The following is a 20,000-nucleotide window of genomic DNA, read 5'->3' as shown; positions in this document are numbered from 1 at the left end:
CCTAGTGGTTAGAGCATTGGACTAGTAACCGGAAGGTTGCAAGTTCAAATCCCCGAGCTGACAAGGTACAAAATCTGTCGTTCTGCCCCTGAACAGGCAGTTAACCCACTGTTCCCAGGCCGTCATTGAAAATAAGAATTTGTTCTTCACTGACTTGCCTGGTTGAATAAAGGTTTAAATAAATAAAAACTGTATTTTAAGTGCCAGTTATGTAAAGCTTATGTCACCCCTTTATGCAGACTGAACATTTTGTTCACGCTCTGAAAGATGAGCTGGTAAAGAACGCCCTGTTGGCTCTCCACACGGCAAGGCCTGCCTACCACCTCAGCAACGGACACGCCCATGTAACCCACGGTAATGGGACGGGTCCCAGGCTCTCCTCTGCCAATCAGGACGGGTTACGGCCGTCGATACGGCGACAGGAATCCATCCCCCAACACACGGAGTATGACGAGGAAGAAGAGTGGGTAAGATCTGTTGACCTTCTCTTCAGTATATTGGACAGGGTGTAGACTAATGTGTTGGACAGGGTGTTGGCTAATGTGTTGGACAGGGTGTGGACTAATGTGTTGGACAGGGTGTTGACTAATGTGTTGGACAGGGTGTGGACTAATGTGTTGGACAGGGTGTGGACTAATGTGTTGGACAGGGTGTGGACTAATGTGTTGGACAGGGTGTGGACTAATGTGTTGGACAGGGTGTGGACTAATGTGTTGGACAGGGTGTGGACTAATGTGTTGGACAGGGTGTTGGCTAATGTGTTGGACAGGGTGTGGACTAATGTGTTGGACAGGGTGTGGACTAATGTGTTGGACAGTGTGGACTAATGTGTTGGACAGGGTGTTGACTAATGTGTTGGACAGGGTGTGGACTAATGTGTTGGACAGGGTGTTGAGTAATGTGTTGGACAGGGTGTTGACTAATGTGTTGGACAGGGTGTTGACTAATGTGTTGGACAGGGTGTGGACTAATGTGTTGGACAGGGTGTGGACTAATGTGTTGGACAGGGTGTGGACTAATGTGTTGGACAGGGTGTGGACTAATGTGTTGGACAGGGTGTGGACTAATGTGTTGGACAGGGTGTGGACTAATGTGTTGGACAGGGTGTGGACTAATGTGTTGGACAGGGTGTGGACTAATGTGTTGGACAGGGTGTGGACTAATGTGTTGGACAGGGTGTGGACTAATGTGTTGGACAGGGTGTGGACTAATGTGTTGGACAGGGTGTGGACTAATGTGTTGGACAGGGTGTGGACTAATGTGTTGGACAGGGTGTGGACTAATGTGTTGGACAGGGTGTGGACTAATGTGTTGGACAGGGTGTGGACTAATGTGTTGGACAGGGTGTGGACTAATGTGTTGGACAGGGTGTTGACTAATGTGTTGGACAGGGTGTGGACTAATGTGTTGGACAGGGTGTTGACTAATGTGTTGGACAGGGTGTGGACTAATGTGTTGGACAGGGTGTTGACTAATGTGTTGGACAGGGTGTGGACTAATGTGTTGGACGACTAATGTGTTGGACAGACTAATGTGTTGGACAGGGTGTTGACTAATGTGTTGGACAGGGTGTTGACTAATGTGTTGGAATGTTGACTAATGTGTTGGACAGGGTGTTGGCTAATGTGTTGGACAGGGTGTTGGCTAATGTGTTGGACAGGGTGTGGACTAATGTGTTGGACAGGGTGTGGACTAATGTGTTGGACAGGGTGTGGACTAATGTGTTGGACAGGGTGTGGACTAATGTGTTGGGCAGGGTGTTGACTAATGTGTTGGACAGGGTGTGGACTAATGTGTTGGACAGGGTGTTGACTAATGTGTTGGACAGGGTGTGGACTAATGTGTTGGACAGGGTGTGGACTAATGTGTTGGACAGGGTGTTGACTAATGTGTTGGACAGGGTGTGGACTAATGTGTTGGACAGGGTGTGGACTAATGTGTTGGACAGGGTGTGGACTAATGTGTTGGACAGGAGGTGTGGACTAATGTGTTGGACAGGGTGTTGACTAATGTGTTGGACAGGGTGTGGACTAATGTGTTGGACAGGGTGTGGACTAATGTGTTGGACAGGGTGTTGACTAATGTGTTGGACAGGGTGTGGACTAATGTGTTGGACAGGGTGTGGACTAATGTGTTGGACAGGGTGTGGACTAATGTGTTGGACAGGGTGTTGACTAATGTGTTGGACAGGGTGTTGACTAATGTGTTGGACAGGGTATGGACTACTGTGTTGGACAGGGTGTTGACTAATGTGTTGGACAGGGTGTTGACTAATGTGTTGGACAGGGTGTTGGCTAATGTGTTGGACAGGGTGTTGACTAATGTGTTGGACAGGGTGTTGACTAATGTGTTGGACAGGGTGTTGACTAATGTGTTGGACAGGGTGTGGACTAATGTGTTGGACAGGGTGTGGACTAATGTGTTGGACAGGGTGTGGACTAATGTGTTGATAGGTGTGGACTAATGTGTTGGACAGGGTGTGGACTAATGTGTTGGACAGGGTGTTGACTAATGTGTTGGACAGGGTGTGGACTAATGTGTTGGACAGGGTGTGGACTAATGTGTTGGGCAGGTGTTGACTAATGTGTTGGACAGGGTGTGGACTAATGTGTTGACAGGGTGTTGACTAATGTGTTGGACAGGGTGTTGACTAATGTGTTGGACAGGGTGTTGACTAATGTGTTGGACAGGGTGTGGACTAATGTGTTGGACAGGGTGTGGACTAATGTGTTGGACAGGGTGTGGACTAATGTGTTGGATAGGGTGTGGACTAATGTGTTGGACAGGGTGTGGACTAATGTGTTGGACAGGGTGTGGACTAATGTGTTGGACAGGGTGTTGACTAATGTGTTGAACAGGGTGTTGACTAATGTGTTGGACAGGTGTTGGCTAATGTGTTGGACAGGGTGTTGGCTAATGTGTTGGACAGGGAGTGGTCTAATGTTGTGTGTTTAGGACAGGGTGTGGACTAACGTTGTGTGTGTGTGTTTAGGACAGGGTGTGGACTAACGTTGTGTGTGTGTTTAGGACAGGGTGTGGACTAACATTGTGTGTTTAGGACAGGGTGTGGACTAACGTTGTGTGTGTGTTTAGGACAGGGTGTGGACTAACATTGTGTGTTTAGGACAGGGTGTGGGCTAATGTTGTGTGTTGGACAGGGTGTGGGCTAATGTTGTGTGTTGGACAGGGTGTGGACTAATGTGTTGGACAGGGTGTGGACTAATGTGTTGGACAGGGTGTTGACTAATGTGTTGGACAGGGTGTGGACTAATGTGTTGGACAGGGTGTGGACTAATGTGTTGGACAGGGTGTGGACTAATGTGTTGGACAGGGTGTGGACTAATGTGTTGGACAGGGTGTTGACTAATGTGTTGGACAGGGTGTTGACTAATGTGTTGGACAGGGTGTTGGCTAATGTGTTGGACAGGGTGTTGGCTAATGTGTTGGACAGGGTGTGGACTAATGTGTTGGACAGGGTGTGGACTAATGTGTTGGACAGGGTGTGGACTAATGTGTTGGACAGGGTGTGGACTAATGTGTTGGACAGGGTGTGGACTAATGTGTTGGACAGGGTGTGGACTAATGTGTTGGACAGGGTGTGGACTAATGTGTTGGACAGGGTGTTGACTAATGTGTTGAACAGGGTGTTGACTAATGTGTTGGACAGGGTGTTGGCTAATGTGTTGGACAGGGTGTTGGCTAATGTGTTGGACAGGAGTGGTCTAATGTTGTGTGTTTAGGACAGGTGGGACTAACGTTGTGTGTGTGTGTTTAGGACAGGGTGTGGACTAACGTTGTGTGTGTGTTTAGGACAGGGTGTGGACTAACATTGTGTGTTTAGGACAGGGTGTGGACTAACGTTGTGTGTGTGTTTAGGACAGGGTGTGGACTAACATTGTGTGTTTAGGACAGGGTGTGGGCTAATGTTGTGTGTTGGACAGGGTGTGGGCTAATGTTGTGTGTTGGACAGGGTGTGGACTAATGTGTTGGACAGGGTGTGGACTAATGTGTTGGACAGGGTGTGGACTAATGTGTTGGGCAGGGTGTTGACTAATGTGTTGGACAGGGTGTGGACTAATGTGTTGGACAGGGTGTTGACTAATGTGTTGGACAGGGTGTGGACTAATGTGTTGGACAGGGTGTGGACTAATGTGTTGGACAGGGTGTTGACTAATGTGTTGGACAGGGTGTGGACTAATGTGTTGGACAGGGTGTGGACTAATGTGTTGGACAGGGTGTGGACTAATGTGTTGGACAGGGTGTGGGACTAATGTGTTGGACAGGGTGTTGACTAATGTGTTGGACAGGGTGTGGACTAATGTGTTGGACAGGGTGTGGACTAATGTGTTGGACAGGGTGTTGACTAATGTGTTGGACAGGGTGTGGACTAATGTGTTGGACAGGGGTGTGGACTAATGTGTTGGACAGGGTGTGGACTAATGTGTTGGACAGGGTGTTGACTAATGTGTTGGACAGGGTGTTGACTAATGTGTTGGACAGGGTCTGGACTACTGTGTTGGACAGGGTGTTGACTAATGTGTTGGACAGGGTGTTGACTAATGTGTTGGACAGGGTGTTGGCTAATGTGTTGGACAGGGTGTTGACTAATGTGTTGGACAGGGTGTTGACTAATGTGTTGGACAGGGTGTTGACTAATGTGTTGGACAGGGTGTGGACTAATGTGTTGGACAGGGTGTGGACTAATGTGTTGGACAGGGTGTGGACTAATGTGTTGGATAGGGTGTGGACTAATGTGTTGGACAGGGTGTGGACTAATGTGTTGGACAGGGTGTTGACTAATGTGTTGGACAGGGTGTGGACTAATGTGTTGGACAGGGTGTGGACTAATGTGTTGGGCAGGGTGTTGACTAATGTGTTGGACAGGGTGTGGACTAATGTGTTGGACAGGGTGTTGACTAATGTGTTGGACAGGGTGTTGACTAATGTGTTGGACAGGGTGTTGACTAATGTGTTGGACAGGGTGTGGACTAATGTGTTGGACAGGGTGTGGACTAATGTGTTGGACAGGGTGTGGACTAATGTGTTGGACAGGGTGTGGACTAATGTGTTGGACAGGGTGTGGACTAATGTGTTGGACAGGGTGTGGACTAATGTGTTGGACAGGGTGTTGACTAATGTGTTGAACAGGGTGTTGACTAATGTGTTGGACAGGGTGTTGGCTAATGTGTTGGACAGGGTGTTGGCTAATGTGTTGGACAGGGAGTGGTCTAATGTTGTGTGTTTAGGACAGGGTGTGGACTAACGTTGTGTGTGTGTGTTTAGGACAGGGTGTGGACTAACGTTGTGTGTGTGTTTAGGACAGGGTGTGGACTAACATTGTGTGTTTAGGACAGGGTGTGGACTAACGTTGTGTGTGTGTTTAGGACAGGGTGTGGACTAACATTGTGTGTTTAGGACAGGGTGTGGGCTAATGTTGTGTGTTGGACAGGGTGTGGGCTAATGTTGTGTGTTGGACAGGGTGTGGGCTAATGTTGTGTGTTGGACAAGGTGTGGGCTAACATTGTGTGTTTAGGACAGGGTGTGGGCTAACGTAGTGTGTGTGTTTAGGACAGGGTGTGGACTAATGTTGTGTGTGTGTTTAGGAAAGGGTGTGGGCTAATGTTGTGTGTGTGTTTAGGACAGGGTGTGGACTAACGTTGTGTGTTTAGGACAGGGTGTGGACTAACGTTGTGTGTGTGTTTAGGACAGGGTGTGGACTAACGTTGTGTGTTTAGTACAGGGTGTGGGCTAATGTTGTGTGTTTAGGACAGGGTTGGGGCTAACATTGTGTGTTTAGGACAGGGTGTGGGCTACGTTGTGTGTGTGTGTTTAGGACAGGGTGTGGACTAATGTTGTGTGTGTGTTTAGGACAGGGTGTGGACTAACGTTGTGTGTTTAGGACAGGGTGTGGACTAACGTTGTGTGTGTGTTTAGGACAGGGTGTGGACTAACGTTGTGTGTTTAGGACAGGGTGTGGGCTAATGTTGTGTGTTTAGGACAGGGTTGGGGCTAACATTGTGTGTTTAGGACAGGGTGTGGGCTACGTTGTGTGTGTGTTTAGGACAGGGTGTGGACTAATGTTGTGTGTGTGTTTAGGACAGGGTGTGGACTAACGTTGTGTGTTTAGGACAGGGTGTGGACTAACGTTGTGTGTGTGTTTAGGACAGGGTGTGACTAACGTTGTGTGTGTTTTAGGACAGGGTGTGGACTAACGTTGTGTGTTTAGGACAGGGTGTGGGCTAATGTTGTGTGTTTAGGACAGGGTTGGGGATAACATTGTGTGTTTAGGACAGGGTGTGGGCTACGTTGTGTGTGTGTTTAGGACAGGGTGTGGACTAACGTTGTGTGTTTAGGACAGGGTGTGGGCTAATGTTGTGTGTTTAGGACAGGGTTGGGGCTAACATTGTGTGTTTAGGACAGGGTGTGGGCTACGTTGTGTGTGTGTTTAGGACAGGGTGTGGACTAATGTTGTGTGTGTGTTTAGGACAGGGTGTGGACTAACGTTGTGTGTTTAGGACAGGGTGTGGACTAACGTTGTGTGTGTGTTTAGGACAGGGTGTGGACTAACGTTGTGTGTGTGTTTAGGACAGGGTGTGGACTAACGTTGTGTGTTTAGGACAGGGTGTGGGCTAATGTTGTGTGTTTAGGACAGGGTTGGGGATAACATTGTGTGTTTAGGACAGGGTGTGGGCTACGTTGTGTGTGTGTTTAGGACAGGGTGTGGACTAACATTGTGTATGTGTTTAGGACAGGTTGTGGACTAACATTGTGTGTGTGTTTAGGACAGGGTGTGGGCTAACGTTGTGTGTTTAGGACAGGGTGTGGACTAACGTTGTGTGTTTAGGACAGGGTGTGGACTAACGTTGAGTGTTTAGGACAGGGTGTGGACTAACGTTGAGTGTTTAGGACAGGGTGTGGACTAACGTTGTGTGTTTAGGACAGGTTGTGGACTAACATTGTGTGTGTGTTTAGGACAGGGTGTGGGCTAACGTTGTGTGTTTAGGACAGGGTGTGGACTAACGTTGTGTGTTTAGGACAGGGTGTGGACTAACGTTGAGTGTTTAGGACAGGGTGTGGACTAACGTTGTGTGTTTAGGACAGGGTGTGGACTAACGTTGTGTGTGTGTTCAGGACAGGGTGTGGACTAACGTTGTGTGTGTGTTCAGGACAGGGTGTGGACTAAAGTTGTGTGTGTTTAGGACAGGGTGTGGACTAACGTTGTGTGTTTAGGACAGGGTGTGGACTAACGTTGTGTGTTTAGGACAGGGTGTGGATTAACGTTGTGTGTTTAGGACAGGGTGTGGACTAACGTTGTGTGTGTGTGTTTAGGACAGGGTGTGGACTAACGTTGTGTGTTTTGGACAGGGTGTGGACTAACGTTGTGTGTTTAGGACTGGGTGTGGACTAATGTTGTGTGTGTGTTTTGGACAGGGTGTGGACTAACGTTGTGTGTTTAGGACAGGGTGTGGACTAACGTTGTGTGTGTTTAGGACAAGGTGTGGACTAACGTTGTGTGTTTAGGACAGGGTGTGGACTAACGTTTTGTGTTTAGGACAGGGTGTGGACTAACGTTTTGTGTTTAGGACAGGGTGTGGACTAACGTTGTGTGTTTAGGACAGGGTGTGGGCTAACGTTGTGTGTGTTTAGGACAGGGTGTGGACTAACGTTGTGTGTGTTTAGGACAAGGTGTGGGCTAACGTTGTGTGTTTAGGACAGGGTGTGGACTAACGTTGTGTGTGTTTAGGACAAGGTGTGGACTAACGTGTGTTTAGGACAGGGTGTGGGCTAACGTTGTGTGTTTAGGACAGGGTGTGGGCTAACGTTGTGTGTGTTTAGGACAAGGTATGGGCTAACGTTGTGTGTGTTTAGGACAAGGTGTGGACTAACGTTGTGTGTGTTTAGGACAAGTTGTGGACTAACGTGAGTTTAGGACAGGGTGTGGACTAACGTTGTGTGTTTAGGACAAGTTGTGGACTAACGTTGTGTGTTTAGGACAGGGTATGGACTTATTTTGTGTGTTTAGGACCGGGTGTGGGCTAACGTTGTGTGTGTTTAGGACAAGGTGTGGACTAACGTGTGTTTAGGACAGGGTATGGACTTACGTTGTGTGTTTAGGACCGTGTGTGGGCTAACGTTGTGTGTTTAGGACAGGGTGTGGGCTAACGTTGTGTGTTTAGGACAGGGTATGGACTTACGTTGTGTGTTTAGGACCGGGTGTGGGCTAACGTTGTGTGTGTTTAGGACAAGGTGTGGACTAACGTGTGTTTAGGACAAGGTGGGCTAACGTTGTGTGTTTAGGACAGGGTGTGGGCTAACGTTGCTATGAGTCTGAACTGCATCATCGCCATGGTGGACCGGCTCCAGGAGAGGGAGAACAGGAAACAGGAAGTGACCTCACAGACACAGAATGATGTCACCACCACCTCACACAACACTGGTACGGCCCCAAACTGTAGCAATACTTCAGAAATACATCCTTCCTTCCTTGGTTCCTACATCGTTCCTTCCTAGGTTCCTACATCCTTCCTTCCTAGGTTCCTACATCCTTCCTACCTTGGTTCCTACAACCTTCCTACCTTGGTTCCTACATACTTCCTACCATGGTTCCTACATACTTCCTTCCGTGGTTCCTACATCCTTCCTTCCTTGGTTCCTACATCGTTCCTTCCTTGGTTCCTACCTCCTTCCTTCCGTGGTTCCTACATCCTTCTTATCTTCGTTCCTACATCGTTCCTTCCTTGGTTCCTACATCCTTCCTTCCTTGGTTCCTACATCGTTCCTTCCTTGGTTCTTACATCCTTCCTACCTTGGTTCCTACATCCTTCCTTCCTTGGTTCCTACATCCTTCCTTCCTTGGTTCCTACATCCTTCCTATCTTTGTTCCTACATCCTTCCTACCTTGGTTCCTACATCCTTCTTATCTTCGTTCCTACATCGTTCCTTCCTTGGTTCCTACATCCTTCCTTCCTTGGTTCCTACATCGTTCCTTCCTTGGTTCTTACATCCTTCCTACCTTGGTTCCTACATCCTTCCTTCCTTGGTTCCTACATCCTTCCTTCCTTGGTTCCTACATCCTTCCTATCTTTGTTCCTACATCCTTCCTACCTTGGTTCCTACATCCTTCTTATCTTCGTTCCTACATCGTTCCTTCCTTGGTTCCTACATCCTTCCTTCCTTGGTTCCTACATCGTTCCTTCCTTGGTTCTTACATCCTTCCTACCTTGGTTCCTACATCCTTCCTTCCTTGGTTCCTACATCCTTCCTTCCTTGGTTCCTACATCCTTCCTTCCTTGGTTCCTACATCCTTCCTATCTTTGTTCCTACATCCTTCCTACCTTGGTTCCTACATCCTTCCTTCCTTGGTTCCTACATCCTTCTTACCTTGGTTCCTACATCCTTCCTACCTTGGTTCCTACAACCTTCCTACCTTGGTTCCTACATCCTTCCTACCATGGTTCCTACATCCTTCCTTCCTTGGTTCCTACATCCTTCCTACCTTGGTTCCTACATCCTTCCTTCCTTGGTTCCTACATCCTTGGTTCCTACATCCTTCCTTCCTTCCTTGGTTCCTACATCCTTCCTAACTTTGTTCCTACATCCTTCATTCCTTGTTTTCTACATCCTTCCTTCCTTGGTTCCTACATCCTTCCTAGCTTGGTTCCTACATCCTTCCTACCTTGGTTCCTACATCCTTCCTTGGTTCTTACATCCTTGATTCCTACATCCTTCCTTCCTTGGTTCCTTCATCCTTCCTTCCTTGGTTCCTTAAGAAAAGATCTATAAGTGAATGGAAAGGTTACTATATCTTCAATCAATCTGACCGATTCAGATTGGGGAGAACTTTAATGAAGGATCCATTTCTGTTTGCAACTTTTATTAAGTTTCTGAAATCATTCGTTCCACAGATAATTGAATGGATTTGAACTCTCTCTCGCCCCTCTTCCAGACACTTCCCGCGCTCCTTGGCAGGCCTCTCTCGCCCCTCTTCCAGACCCGTCCCCTTCGTGGCAAGAACAACTCCTCCCTCTAGTTGTGACTCTGAAGGAGTGTGTGAGTGACGCGGTGGAGAGGGCCCGGTGTGCTATGACCTTCGTCCTCCTACAGGGGGCAGCAGCATCAGCCTGCCGCGGTCAGGCACTGACACACAGACGAGATGCTGTCTTCAGCCAGGCAGTGAGTAGTGTGGTGGGATGGGGGGGGGGGGGGGCTCTTGGATAGTTGATAACATGTGGTCATGTTTGGTTAGATCACTAACACGTTTGGTTAGATCACTAACATGTTTGGTTAGATCTCTAACATGTTTGGTTAGATCTCTAGCATGTTTGGTTAGATCTCTAACATGTATGGTTAGATCACTAACATGTTTGGTTAGATCACTAACATGTTTGGTTAGATCACTAACATGTTTGGTTAGATCTCTAACATGTGGTCATGTTTGGTTATATCACTAACATGTTTGGTTAGATCTCTAACATGTTTGGTTAGATCCTAACATGTGGTCATGTTTGGTTAGATTTCTAACATGTTTGGTTAGATTTCTTACATGTTTGGTTAGATCTCTAACATGTGGTCATGTTTGGTTAGATCTCTAACATGTTTGGTTAGATCTCTAACATGTGGTCATGTTTGGTTAGATTTCTAACATGTTTGGTTAGATCTCTAACATGTGGTCATGTTTGGTTAGATCTCTAACATGTGGTCATGTTTGGTTAGATCACTAACATGTGGTCATGTTTGGTTAGATCTCTAACATGTGGTCATGTTTGGTTAGATCTCTAACATGTAGTCATGTTTGGTAAGATCTCTAACATGTAGTCATGTTTGGTAAGATTTCTAACATGTTTGGTTAGATCTCTAACATGTGGTCATGTTTGGTTAGATCTCTAACATGTTTGGTTAGATCTCTAACATGTTTGGTTAGAGTGTTGGACCTGTAACCGAAAGGTTGCAAATTCAAATCCCCGAGCTGACAAGGTACAAATCTGTCGTTCCGTTAAGCCACTGTTCCTAGGCCGTCATTGAAAATAAGAATTTGTTCTTAACTGACTTGCCTAGTAAAATAAATGTAAATAAATAAAAATCTCTAACATGTGGTAATGTTTGGTTAGATCCGAAAATGTGGTCATGTTTGGTTAGATTTCTAACATGTGGTCATGTTTGGTTAGATTTCTAACATGTGGTCATGTTTGGTTAGATCTCTAACATGTGGTCATGTTTGGTTAGATCTCTAACATGTGGTCATGTTTGGTTAGATCTCTAACATGTGGTCATGTTTGGTTAGATCTCTAACATGTGGTCATGTTTGGTTAGATCCTAACATGTGGTCATGTTTGGTTAGATCTCTAACATGTGGTCATGCTTGGTTAGATCCTAACATGTTTGGTTAGATCTCTAACATGTGGTCATGTTTGGTTAGATCTCTAACATGTGGTCATGTTTGGTTAGATCCTAACATGTTTGGTGAGATCTCTAATATGTGGTCATGTTTGGTTAGATCCTAACATGTTTGGTGAGATCTCTAATATGTGGTCATGTTTGGTTAGATCTCTAACATGTGGTCATGTTTGGTGAGATCTCTAACATGTGGTCATGTTTGGTTAGATCTCTAACATGTTTGGTTAGATCTCTAACATGTGGTCATGTTTGGTTAGATCTCTAACATGTGGTCATGTTTGGTTAGATCCTAACATGTTTGGTTAGATTTCTAACATGTGGACATGTTTGGTTAGATCTCTAACATGTGGTCATGTTTGGTTTGATCTCTAACATGTTTGGTTAGATTTCTAACATGTGGTCATGTTTGGTTAGATTTCTAACATGTGGTCATGTTTGGTTAGATCTCTAACATGTGGTCATGTTTGGTTAGATCCTAACATGTTTGGTGAGATCTCTAACATGTGGTCATGTTTGGTTAGATCTCTAACATGTTTGGTTAGATCTCTAACATGTGGTCATGTTTGGTTAGATCTCTAACATGTGGTCATGTTTGGTTAGATCCTAACATGTTTGGTTAGATTTCTAACATGTGGTCATGTTTGGTTAGATCACTAACATGTGGTCATGTTTGGTTAGATCTCTAACATGTGGTCATGTTTGGTTAGATCTCTAACATGTAGTCATGTTTGGTAAGATCTCTAACATGTAGTCATGTTTGGTAAGATTTCTAACATGTTTGGTTAGATCTCTAACATGTGGTCATGTTTGGTTAGATCTCTAACATGTGGTCATGTTTGGTTAGATCTCTAACATGTTTGGTTAGATCTCTAACATGTTTGGTTAGAGTGTTGGACCAGTAACCGAAAGGTTGCAAATTCAAATCCCCGAGCTGACAAGGTACAAATCTGTCGTTCTGTTAAGCCACTGTTCCTAGGCCGTCATTGAAAATAAGAATTTGTTCTTAACTGACTTGCCTAGTAAAACAAATGTAAATAAATAAAAATCTCTAACATGTGGTAATGTTTGGTTAGATCCGAACATGTGGTCATGTTTGGTTAGATTTCTAACATGTGGTCATGTTTGGTTAGATCTCTAACATGTGGTCATGTTTGGCTAGATCTCTAACATGTGGTCATGTTTGGTTAGATCTCTAACATGTGGTCATGTTTGGTTAGATCTCTAACATGTGGTCATGTTTGGTTAGATGTTTGGTTAGATGTTTGGTTAGATCTCTAACATGTGGTCATGTTTGGTTAGATCTCTAACATGTGGTCATGTTTGGTTAGATCCTAACATGTTTGGTGAGATCTCTAATATGTGGTCATGTTTGGTTAGATCTCTAACATGTGGTCATGTTTGGTGAGATCTCTAACATGTGGTCATGTTTGGTTAGATCCTAACATGTTTGGTGAGATCTCTAATATGTGGTCATGTTTGGTTAGATCTCTAACATGTGGTCATGTTTGGTGAGATCTCTAACATGTGGTCATGTTTGGTTAGATCTCTAACATGTTTGGTTAGATCTCTAACATGTGGTCATGTTTGGTTAGATCTCTAACATGTGGTCATGTTTGGTTAGATCCTAACATGTTTGGTTAGATTTCTAACATGTGGTCATGTTTGGTTAGATCTCTAACATGTGGTCATGTTTGGTTTGATCTCTAACATGTTTGGTTAGATTTCTAACATGTGGTCATGTTTGGTTAGATTTCTAACATGTGGTCATGTTTGGTTAGATCTCTAACATGTGGTCATGTTTGGTTAGATCCTAACATGTTTGGTGAGATCTCTAACATGTGGTCATGTTTGGTTAGATCTCTAACATGTTTGGTTAGATCTCTAACATGTGGTCATGTTTGGTTAGATCTCTAACATGTGGTCATGTTTGGTTAGATCCTAACATGTTTGGTTAGATTTCTAACATGTGGTCATGTTTGGTTAGATCTCTAACATGTGGTCATGTTTGGTTTGATCTCTAACATGTTTGGTTAGATCTCTAACATGTGGTCATGTTTGGTTAGATTTCTAACATGTTGTCATGTTTGGTTAGATCTCTAACATGTGGTCATGTTTGGTTAGATCTCTAACATGTGGTCATGTTTGGTTAGATCTCTAACATGTGGTCATGTTTGGTTAGATCCTAACATGTGGTCATGTTTGGTTAGATCTCTAACATGTGGTCATGTTTGGTTAGATCTCTAACATGTGGTCATGTTTGGTTAGATCTCTAACATGTGGTCATGTTTGGTTAGATTTCTAACATGTGGTCATGTTTGGTTAGATTTCTAACATGTGGTCATGTTTGGTTAGATTTCTAACATGTGGTCATGTTTGGTTAGATTTCTAACATGTGGTCATGTTTGGTTAGATCTCTAACATGTGGTCATGTTTGGTTAGATCTCTAACATGTGGTCATGTTTGGTTAGATCTCTAACATGTGGTCATGTTTGGTTAGATCTCTAACATGTGGTCATGTTTGGTTAGATCTCTAACATGTGGTCATGTTTGGTTAGATCCTAACATGTGGTCATGTTTGGTTAGATCCTAACATGTGGTCATGTTTGGTTAGATCTCTAACATGTTTGGTTAGATCTCTAACATGTTTGGTTAGATCTTTAACACGTGGTCTTCAGCCAGGTGGTCCCTAACAGGACCTACGTCCTTTAATGTATCTTTCAATATGTCTCTCCTATCCCCCTCTCTCTCGCCTCCCTCTCCATCCCTATCTCTCTCCTATCTTCCTCCCCTCACTCTCTATCCCCCTCTCCCTCCCTCTGTCTCTCTCACTTGCTCCCTACCTCTCTATCTCCCTATCCCTCCCCACTCTCTCTTCTTCACCTCTCTCTCCCCCTTTCTCTTTCCCTCTCCTCTCTCTCCCTCCCTCCCTCCCTCCCTCCCTCCCTCGTCTCTCTCCCTCCCTCCCTCCCTCCCTCCCTCCCTCTCTCCCTCCCTCTCTCCCTCCCTCGTCTCCCTCCCTCTCTCCCTCCCTCGTCTCTCTCCCTCCCTCGTCTCCCTCCCTCCCTCCCTACCTCCCTCGCCTCTCTCCCTCCCTCGTCTCCCTCCTCCCTCCCTCCCTCCCTCCCTCCCTCCCTCCCTCCCTCCCTCCCTCCTCCCCTCCCTACCTCCCTCGCCTCTCTCCCTCCTCCCTCTCCCTCCTCCCCCTCCCTCCCTCCCTCCCTCCTCCCCCTCCTCTCCCTCCCTCCCTCCCTCCTCCCTCTCTCCCTCCCTCCCTCCCTCTCTCCCTCCCTCCCTCTCTCCCTCCCTCCCTCTCTCCCTCCCTCTCTCCCTCTCTCCCTCCCTCCCTCCCTCTCTCCCTCCCTCTCTCCTCCCTCCCCCTCTCCCTCCCTCTCTCCCTCCCTCGTCTCTCTCTCCCTCCCTCCCCCCTCCCCCTCCCTCCCCTCCCTCCCTCCCTCCCTCCCTCCCTCTCTCCCTCCCTCCCTCCCTCTCTCCCTCCCTCCCTCCCTCCCTCCCTCCCTCCCTCCTCCCCCTCCTCCCTCCCTCCCTCCCCCTCGTCTCTCCTCCCTCCCTCCCTCCCTCCCTCCCTCCCTCCCTCCCTCCCTCCCTCGCCTCCCTCCCTCCCTCCCTCCCTCGTCTCCCTCCTCCCTCCCTCGTCTCCCTCCCTCCCTCCCTCCCTCGCCTCTCTCCCTCCCTCCCTCCCTCCCTCCCTCCCTCCCTCCCTCCCTCCCTCTCTCCCTCCCTCCCTCCCTCCCTCCCTCCCTCCCCCTCCCTCCCTCCCTCCCTCCCCTCCCTCCCTCCCCCTCCCTCCCTCTCTCTCTCTCCCTCCCTCCCTCCCTCCTCCTCTCTCCCCTCCCTCCCTCCCTCCCTCCCTCCCTCCCTCCCTCCCTCCCTCCCTCCCTCTCTCTCTCTCCCTCCCTCCCTCCCTCGTCTCTCTCCCTCCCTCCCTCCTCCCTCCCCCCCTCTCTCCCTCCTCTCTCTCTCCCTCCCTCCCCTCTCTCTCTCCCTCCCGTCTCTCTAGCTGTGTGCGGTGGTGTGTGGGTTTGTATTGAGGCTGTACTCGGGTCTGGAGGATAAAGGCTTCCTGCTGCAGCTCTGTGAGGTTGGGCTCATCACACAGTTTGAAGGACTGCTCAGCACCTACAGTGAGTTATACACACACACACACACACACACACACACACACACACACACACACACACACACACACACACACACACACACACACACACACACACACAGATACATTATGTATAGATATAGATACATTATGTATAGATATAGATATAGACATATCATATATACACATAATATATGTATAGATATTGTCACGCCCTGGTCTTAGTATTTTGTGTTTTCTTTCTTTATTTGGTCATGCCAGGGTGTGACATGGGTTTTGGTATGTGGTGTGTTTTGTCTTGGTTTTTTTTCCATAGGTATTGGGATTGTGGCTTAGTGGGGTTTTCTAGCAATGTCTATGGCTGTCTGAGGTGGTTCTCAATCAGAGGCAGGTGTTTATCGTTGTCTCTGATTGGGAACCATATTTAGGCAGCCATATTCTTTGAGTGTTTCGTGGGTGATTGTCCTTGTTTCTGCCTCTGTGTTACTTTGCACCAGTATAGGCTGTTTTTCGGATTTCGTGTTACGGTTCTTGTTTTGTAGTGTTTGTGTTTCCTTTGTTTCATTAAAACATGAATCTAAACAGCCACGCCGCATTTTGGTCCGACTCTCCTTCACCTAAAGAAAGCCGTTACAGATATATTATGTATAGATATAATAACGTTTTGCATTGTTGCCAAAAAGTTCAATTTTGTTTTTCATCTGACCAGAGCACCTTCTTCCACATGTTTTGTGTGTCTCCCAGGTGGCTTGTGGCAAACTTTAAACAACACTTTTTATGGATATCTTTAAGAAATGGCTTTCTTCTTGCCACTCTTCCATAAAGGCCAGATTTGTGCAATATACGACTGATTGTTGTCCTATGGACAGAGTCTCCCACCTCAGCTGTAGATCTCTGCAGTTCATCCAGAGATCATGGGCCTCTTGGCTGCATCTCTGATCAGTCTTCTCCTTGTATGAGCTGAAAGTTTAGAGGGACGGCCAGGTCTTGGTAGATTTGCAGTGGTCTGATACTCCTTCCATTTCAATATTATCGCTTGCACAGTGCTCCTTGGGATGTTTAAAGCTTGGGAAATCTTTTTGTATCTAAATCTGGCTTTAAACTTCTTCACAACAGTATCTCGGACCTGCCTGGTGTGTTCCTTGTTCTTCATGATGCTCTCTGCGCTTTTAACGGACCTCTGAGACTATCACAGTGCAGGTGCATTTATACGGAGACTTGATTACACACAGGTGGATTGTATTTATCATCATTAGTCATTTAGGTCAACATTGGATCATTCAGAGATCCTCACTGAACTTCTGGAGAGAGTTTGCTGCACTGAAAGTAAAGGGGCTGAATAATTTTGCACGCCCAATTTTTTAGTTTTTGATTTGTTAAAAAAGTTTGAAATATCCAATAAATGTAGTTCCACTTGATGATTGTGTCCCACTTGTTGTTGATTCTTCACAAAAAAAATACAGTTTTATATCTTTATGTTTGAAGCCTGAAATGTGGCAAAAGGTCGCAAAGTTCAAGGGGGCCGAATACTTTCGCAAGGCACTGTATATCTATACAGAATATATCTATATCTATACATAATATATATATATCTATACATAATGTATATATATATCTATACATAATGTATATATATATCTATACATAATGTATCTATATCTATACATAATGTATCTATATCTATCTATCTATATCTATATAAATATCTATACATAATGTATCTATATCTATACATAATGTATATATATATCTCTATCTATATATATCTATATCTATACATAATGTATCTATATCTATACATACTATATCTATACATAATGTATCTATATCTATACATAATGTATCTATAGCTATACATAGTGTATCTATATCTACCTATATCTATACATAATGTATCTACATCTATATATATCTGTGCATAATGTGTCTATATCTATACATACTATATCTATACATAGTGTATCTATCTATATCTATACATAATGTATCTATATTTATACATACTATATCTATACATAATGTATCTATATCTATACATACTATATCTATACATAATGTATCTATATATATCTTTTCATAACATATCTATATCTATACATAATGTATCTATATCTATACATAATGTATCTATATATATATATATCTTTTCATAACATATCTATATCTATACATACTATATCTATACATAATGCATCTATATATATATACATAATGTATCTACAGTCGTGGCAAAAAGTTTTGAGAATGACACAAATATGAATTTTCACAAAGTCTGTATGTGTAACTCTGTGTTGTCTGTTCACACTGCTATGCTTTATCTTGGCCAGGTCGCAGTTGCAAATGAGAACTTGTTCTCAACTAGCCTACCTGGTTAAATAAAGGTGAAATAAATAAAAAAAAATATATATATACAGTTGTGGCCAAAAGTTGAGAACAGTTTGCTGCTTCAGTGTCTTTAGATAATTTTGTCAGATGTTACTATGGAATACTGAAGTATAATTACAAGCATTTCATAAGTGTCAAAGGCTTTTATTGACAATTACATGAAGTTGATGCAAAGAGTCAATATTTGCAGTGTTGACCCTTCTTTTTCAAGACCTCTGCAATCCGCCCTGGCATGCTGTCAATTAACTTCTGGGCCACATCCTGACTGATGGCAGCCCATTCTTGCATAATCAATGCTTGGAGTTTGTCAGAATTTGTAGGTTTTTGTTTGTCCACCCGCCTCTTGAGGACTGACCACAAGTTCTCAATGGGATTAAGGTCTGGGGTGTTTCCTGGCCATGGACCCAAAATATCCATGTTTTGTTCCCCGAGCCACTTAGTTTTTTATTTTAATTTTAATTTTACCCCCTTTTTCTCCCCAATTTCATGGTATCCAATTGTTAGTAATTATTATCTTGTCTCATCACTACATCTCCCGTACGGGCTCGGAAGAGACGAAGGTTGAAAGTCATGAGTCCTCCGATACACAACCCAACCAGCCGCACTGCTTCTTAACACAGCGCACATCCAACCCAGAAGCCAACCGCACCAATGTGTCGGAGGAAACACTGTGCACCTGGCTACAAACCCTCCCTAACCCGGACGACGCTAGTTGTGCGTCGTCCCACGGACCTCCCGGTCGAGCATTTACATTTGAATTTATACGCTTTACTCAGTACTTTGTCAAAGCAGCGATTATATCCTCGAGTCTTCTTGGGTATGATGCTACAAGCTTGGCACACCTGTATTTGGGGAGTTTTCATTTTTCTCTGCAGATCCTCTAAAACTCTGTCAGGTTGGATGGGGAGCGTCGCTGCACAACTATTTTCAGGTCTCTCCAGAGATGTTCGATCAGGTTCAAGTCCGGGCTCTGGCTGGGCTACTCAAGGACATTCAGATACTTGTCCCGAAGCCACTTCTGCGTTGTCTTGGCTGTGTACTTAGTGTCGTTGTCCTGTTGGAAGGGGAACCTTCGCCCCCAGTCTGAGGTCCTGAGTGCTCAGGAGCAGGTTTCCATTAAGGATCTCTCTGTACTTTACTCTGTTAATCTTTCCCTCGATCCTGACTGATGCTGCCACCACCATGCTTCACCATAGTGATACTGCTACCACCATGCTTCACCATAGTGATACTGCTACCACCATGCTTCACCGTAGGGTTGGTGTCAGGTTTCCTCCAGATGTGACACTTAGCATTCAGACCAAAGAGTTCAATCTTGGTTTCATCAGACCAGAGAATCTTGTTTCTCATGGTCTGGGTCTTTATGTACCTTTTGGCAAACTCCTAGCATGCTGTCATGTGCCTTTTACTGAGGAGTGGCTTCTGTCTGGCCACTCTACCATAAAAGCCTGATTGGTGGAGTGCTGCAGAGATGGTTGTCCTTCTGGAAGGTTCTGCCATCGCCACAGAGGAACTCTGGAGCTCTGTCAGAGTGACCATCGGGTTCTTGGTCACCTCACTGACCAAAGCCCGTCTCCCCCGATTGCTCAGTTTGGCCGGGCGGCCAGCTCTAGGAAGAGTCCTGGCGGTTCCAAACTTCTCCCAGTTAAGAATGATGGAGGCCACTGTGTTACTGTGGACCTTCAATGCTGTATAAATGTTTTGGGTACCCTTCCCCAGTTCTGTGCCTCGACACAATCCTGTCTCGGAGCTCTACGGACAATTCATTCGACCTCATGACTTGGTTTTTGCTCTGACATGCACTGTCAACTCTGAGACCTTTTATAGACAGGTGTGTGCTTTTCCAAATCATGTCCAATCAATAGAATATACCACAAGTGGACTCCAATCAAGTTGTAGAAACATCTCAAGGATGATCAATGGAAACAGGATGCACCTGAGCTCAATTTCGAGTCTCATAGCAAAGAGTCTGAATACTTATGTAAATAAGGTAGTTCTTAAAACCTGTTTTCAGTTTGTCACAACACACACACACACACACACACACACACACACACACACACACACACACACACACACACAGAACTGTCTCCGAACCTAGATA

At 45.4% G+C, this 20,000-nt stretch overlaps 1 protein-coding gene across 1 annotated transcript in view; it reads left to right on the top strand.

Moving 5' to 3' along the window:
* Positions 1–20,000, top strand: part of LOC135534755 (type II inositol 3,4-bisphosphate 4-phosphatase-like) — a gene marked incomplete at its 3' end in the record, with an annotated part of 30,316 nt that overhangs the window by 7,679 nt on the left and 2,637 nt on the right. The window contains exons 7-10 of the mRNA XM_064961638.1: positions 240–467; positions 8,299–8,437; positions 9,947–10,173; positions 15,413–15,536. Of these exons, the coding sequence (XP_064817710.1) occupies positions 240–467; positions 8,299–8,437; positions 9,947–10,173; positions 15,413–15,536 (718 nt within the window). The remainder of the gene's footprint in view (positions 1–239; positions 468–8,298; positions 8,438–9,946; positions 10,174–15,412; positions 15,537–20,000) is intronic.

Source organism: Oncorhynchus masou, unplaced genomic scaffold (genome assembly GCF_036934945.1).
Source record: "Oncorhynchus masou masou isolate Uvic2021 unplaced genomic scaffold, UVic_Omas_1.1 unplaced_scaffold_3927, whole genome shotgun sequence".
NCBI lineage: Eukaryota > Metazoa > Chordata > Actinopteri > Salmoniformes > Salmonidae > Oncorhynchus > Oncorhynchus masou.
Note: the sequence above shows the minus strand (reverse complement) of the source record. Positions and strands in the feature narration are given on the sequence as shown.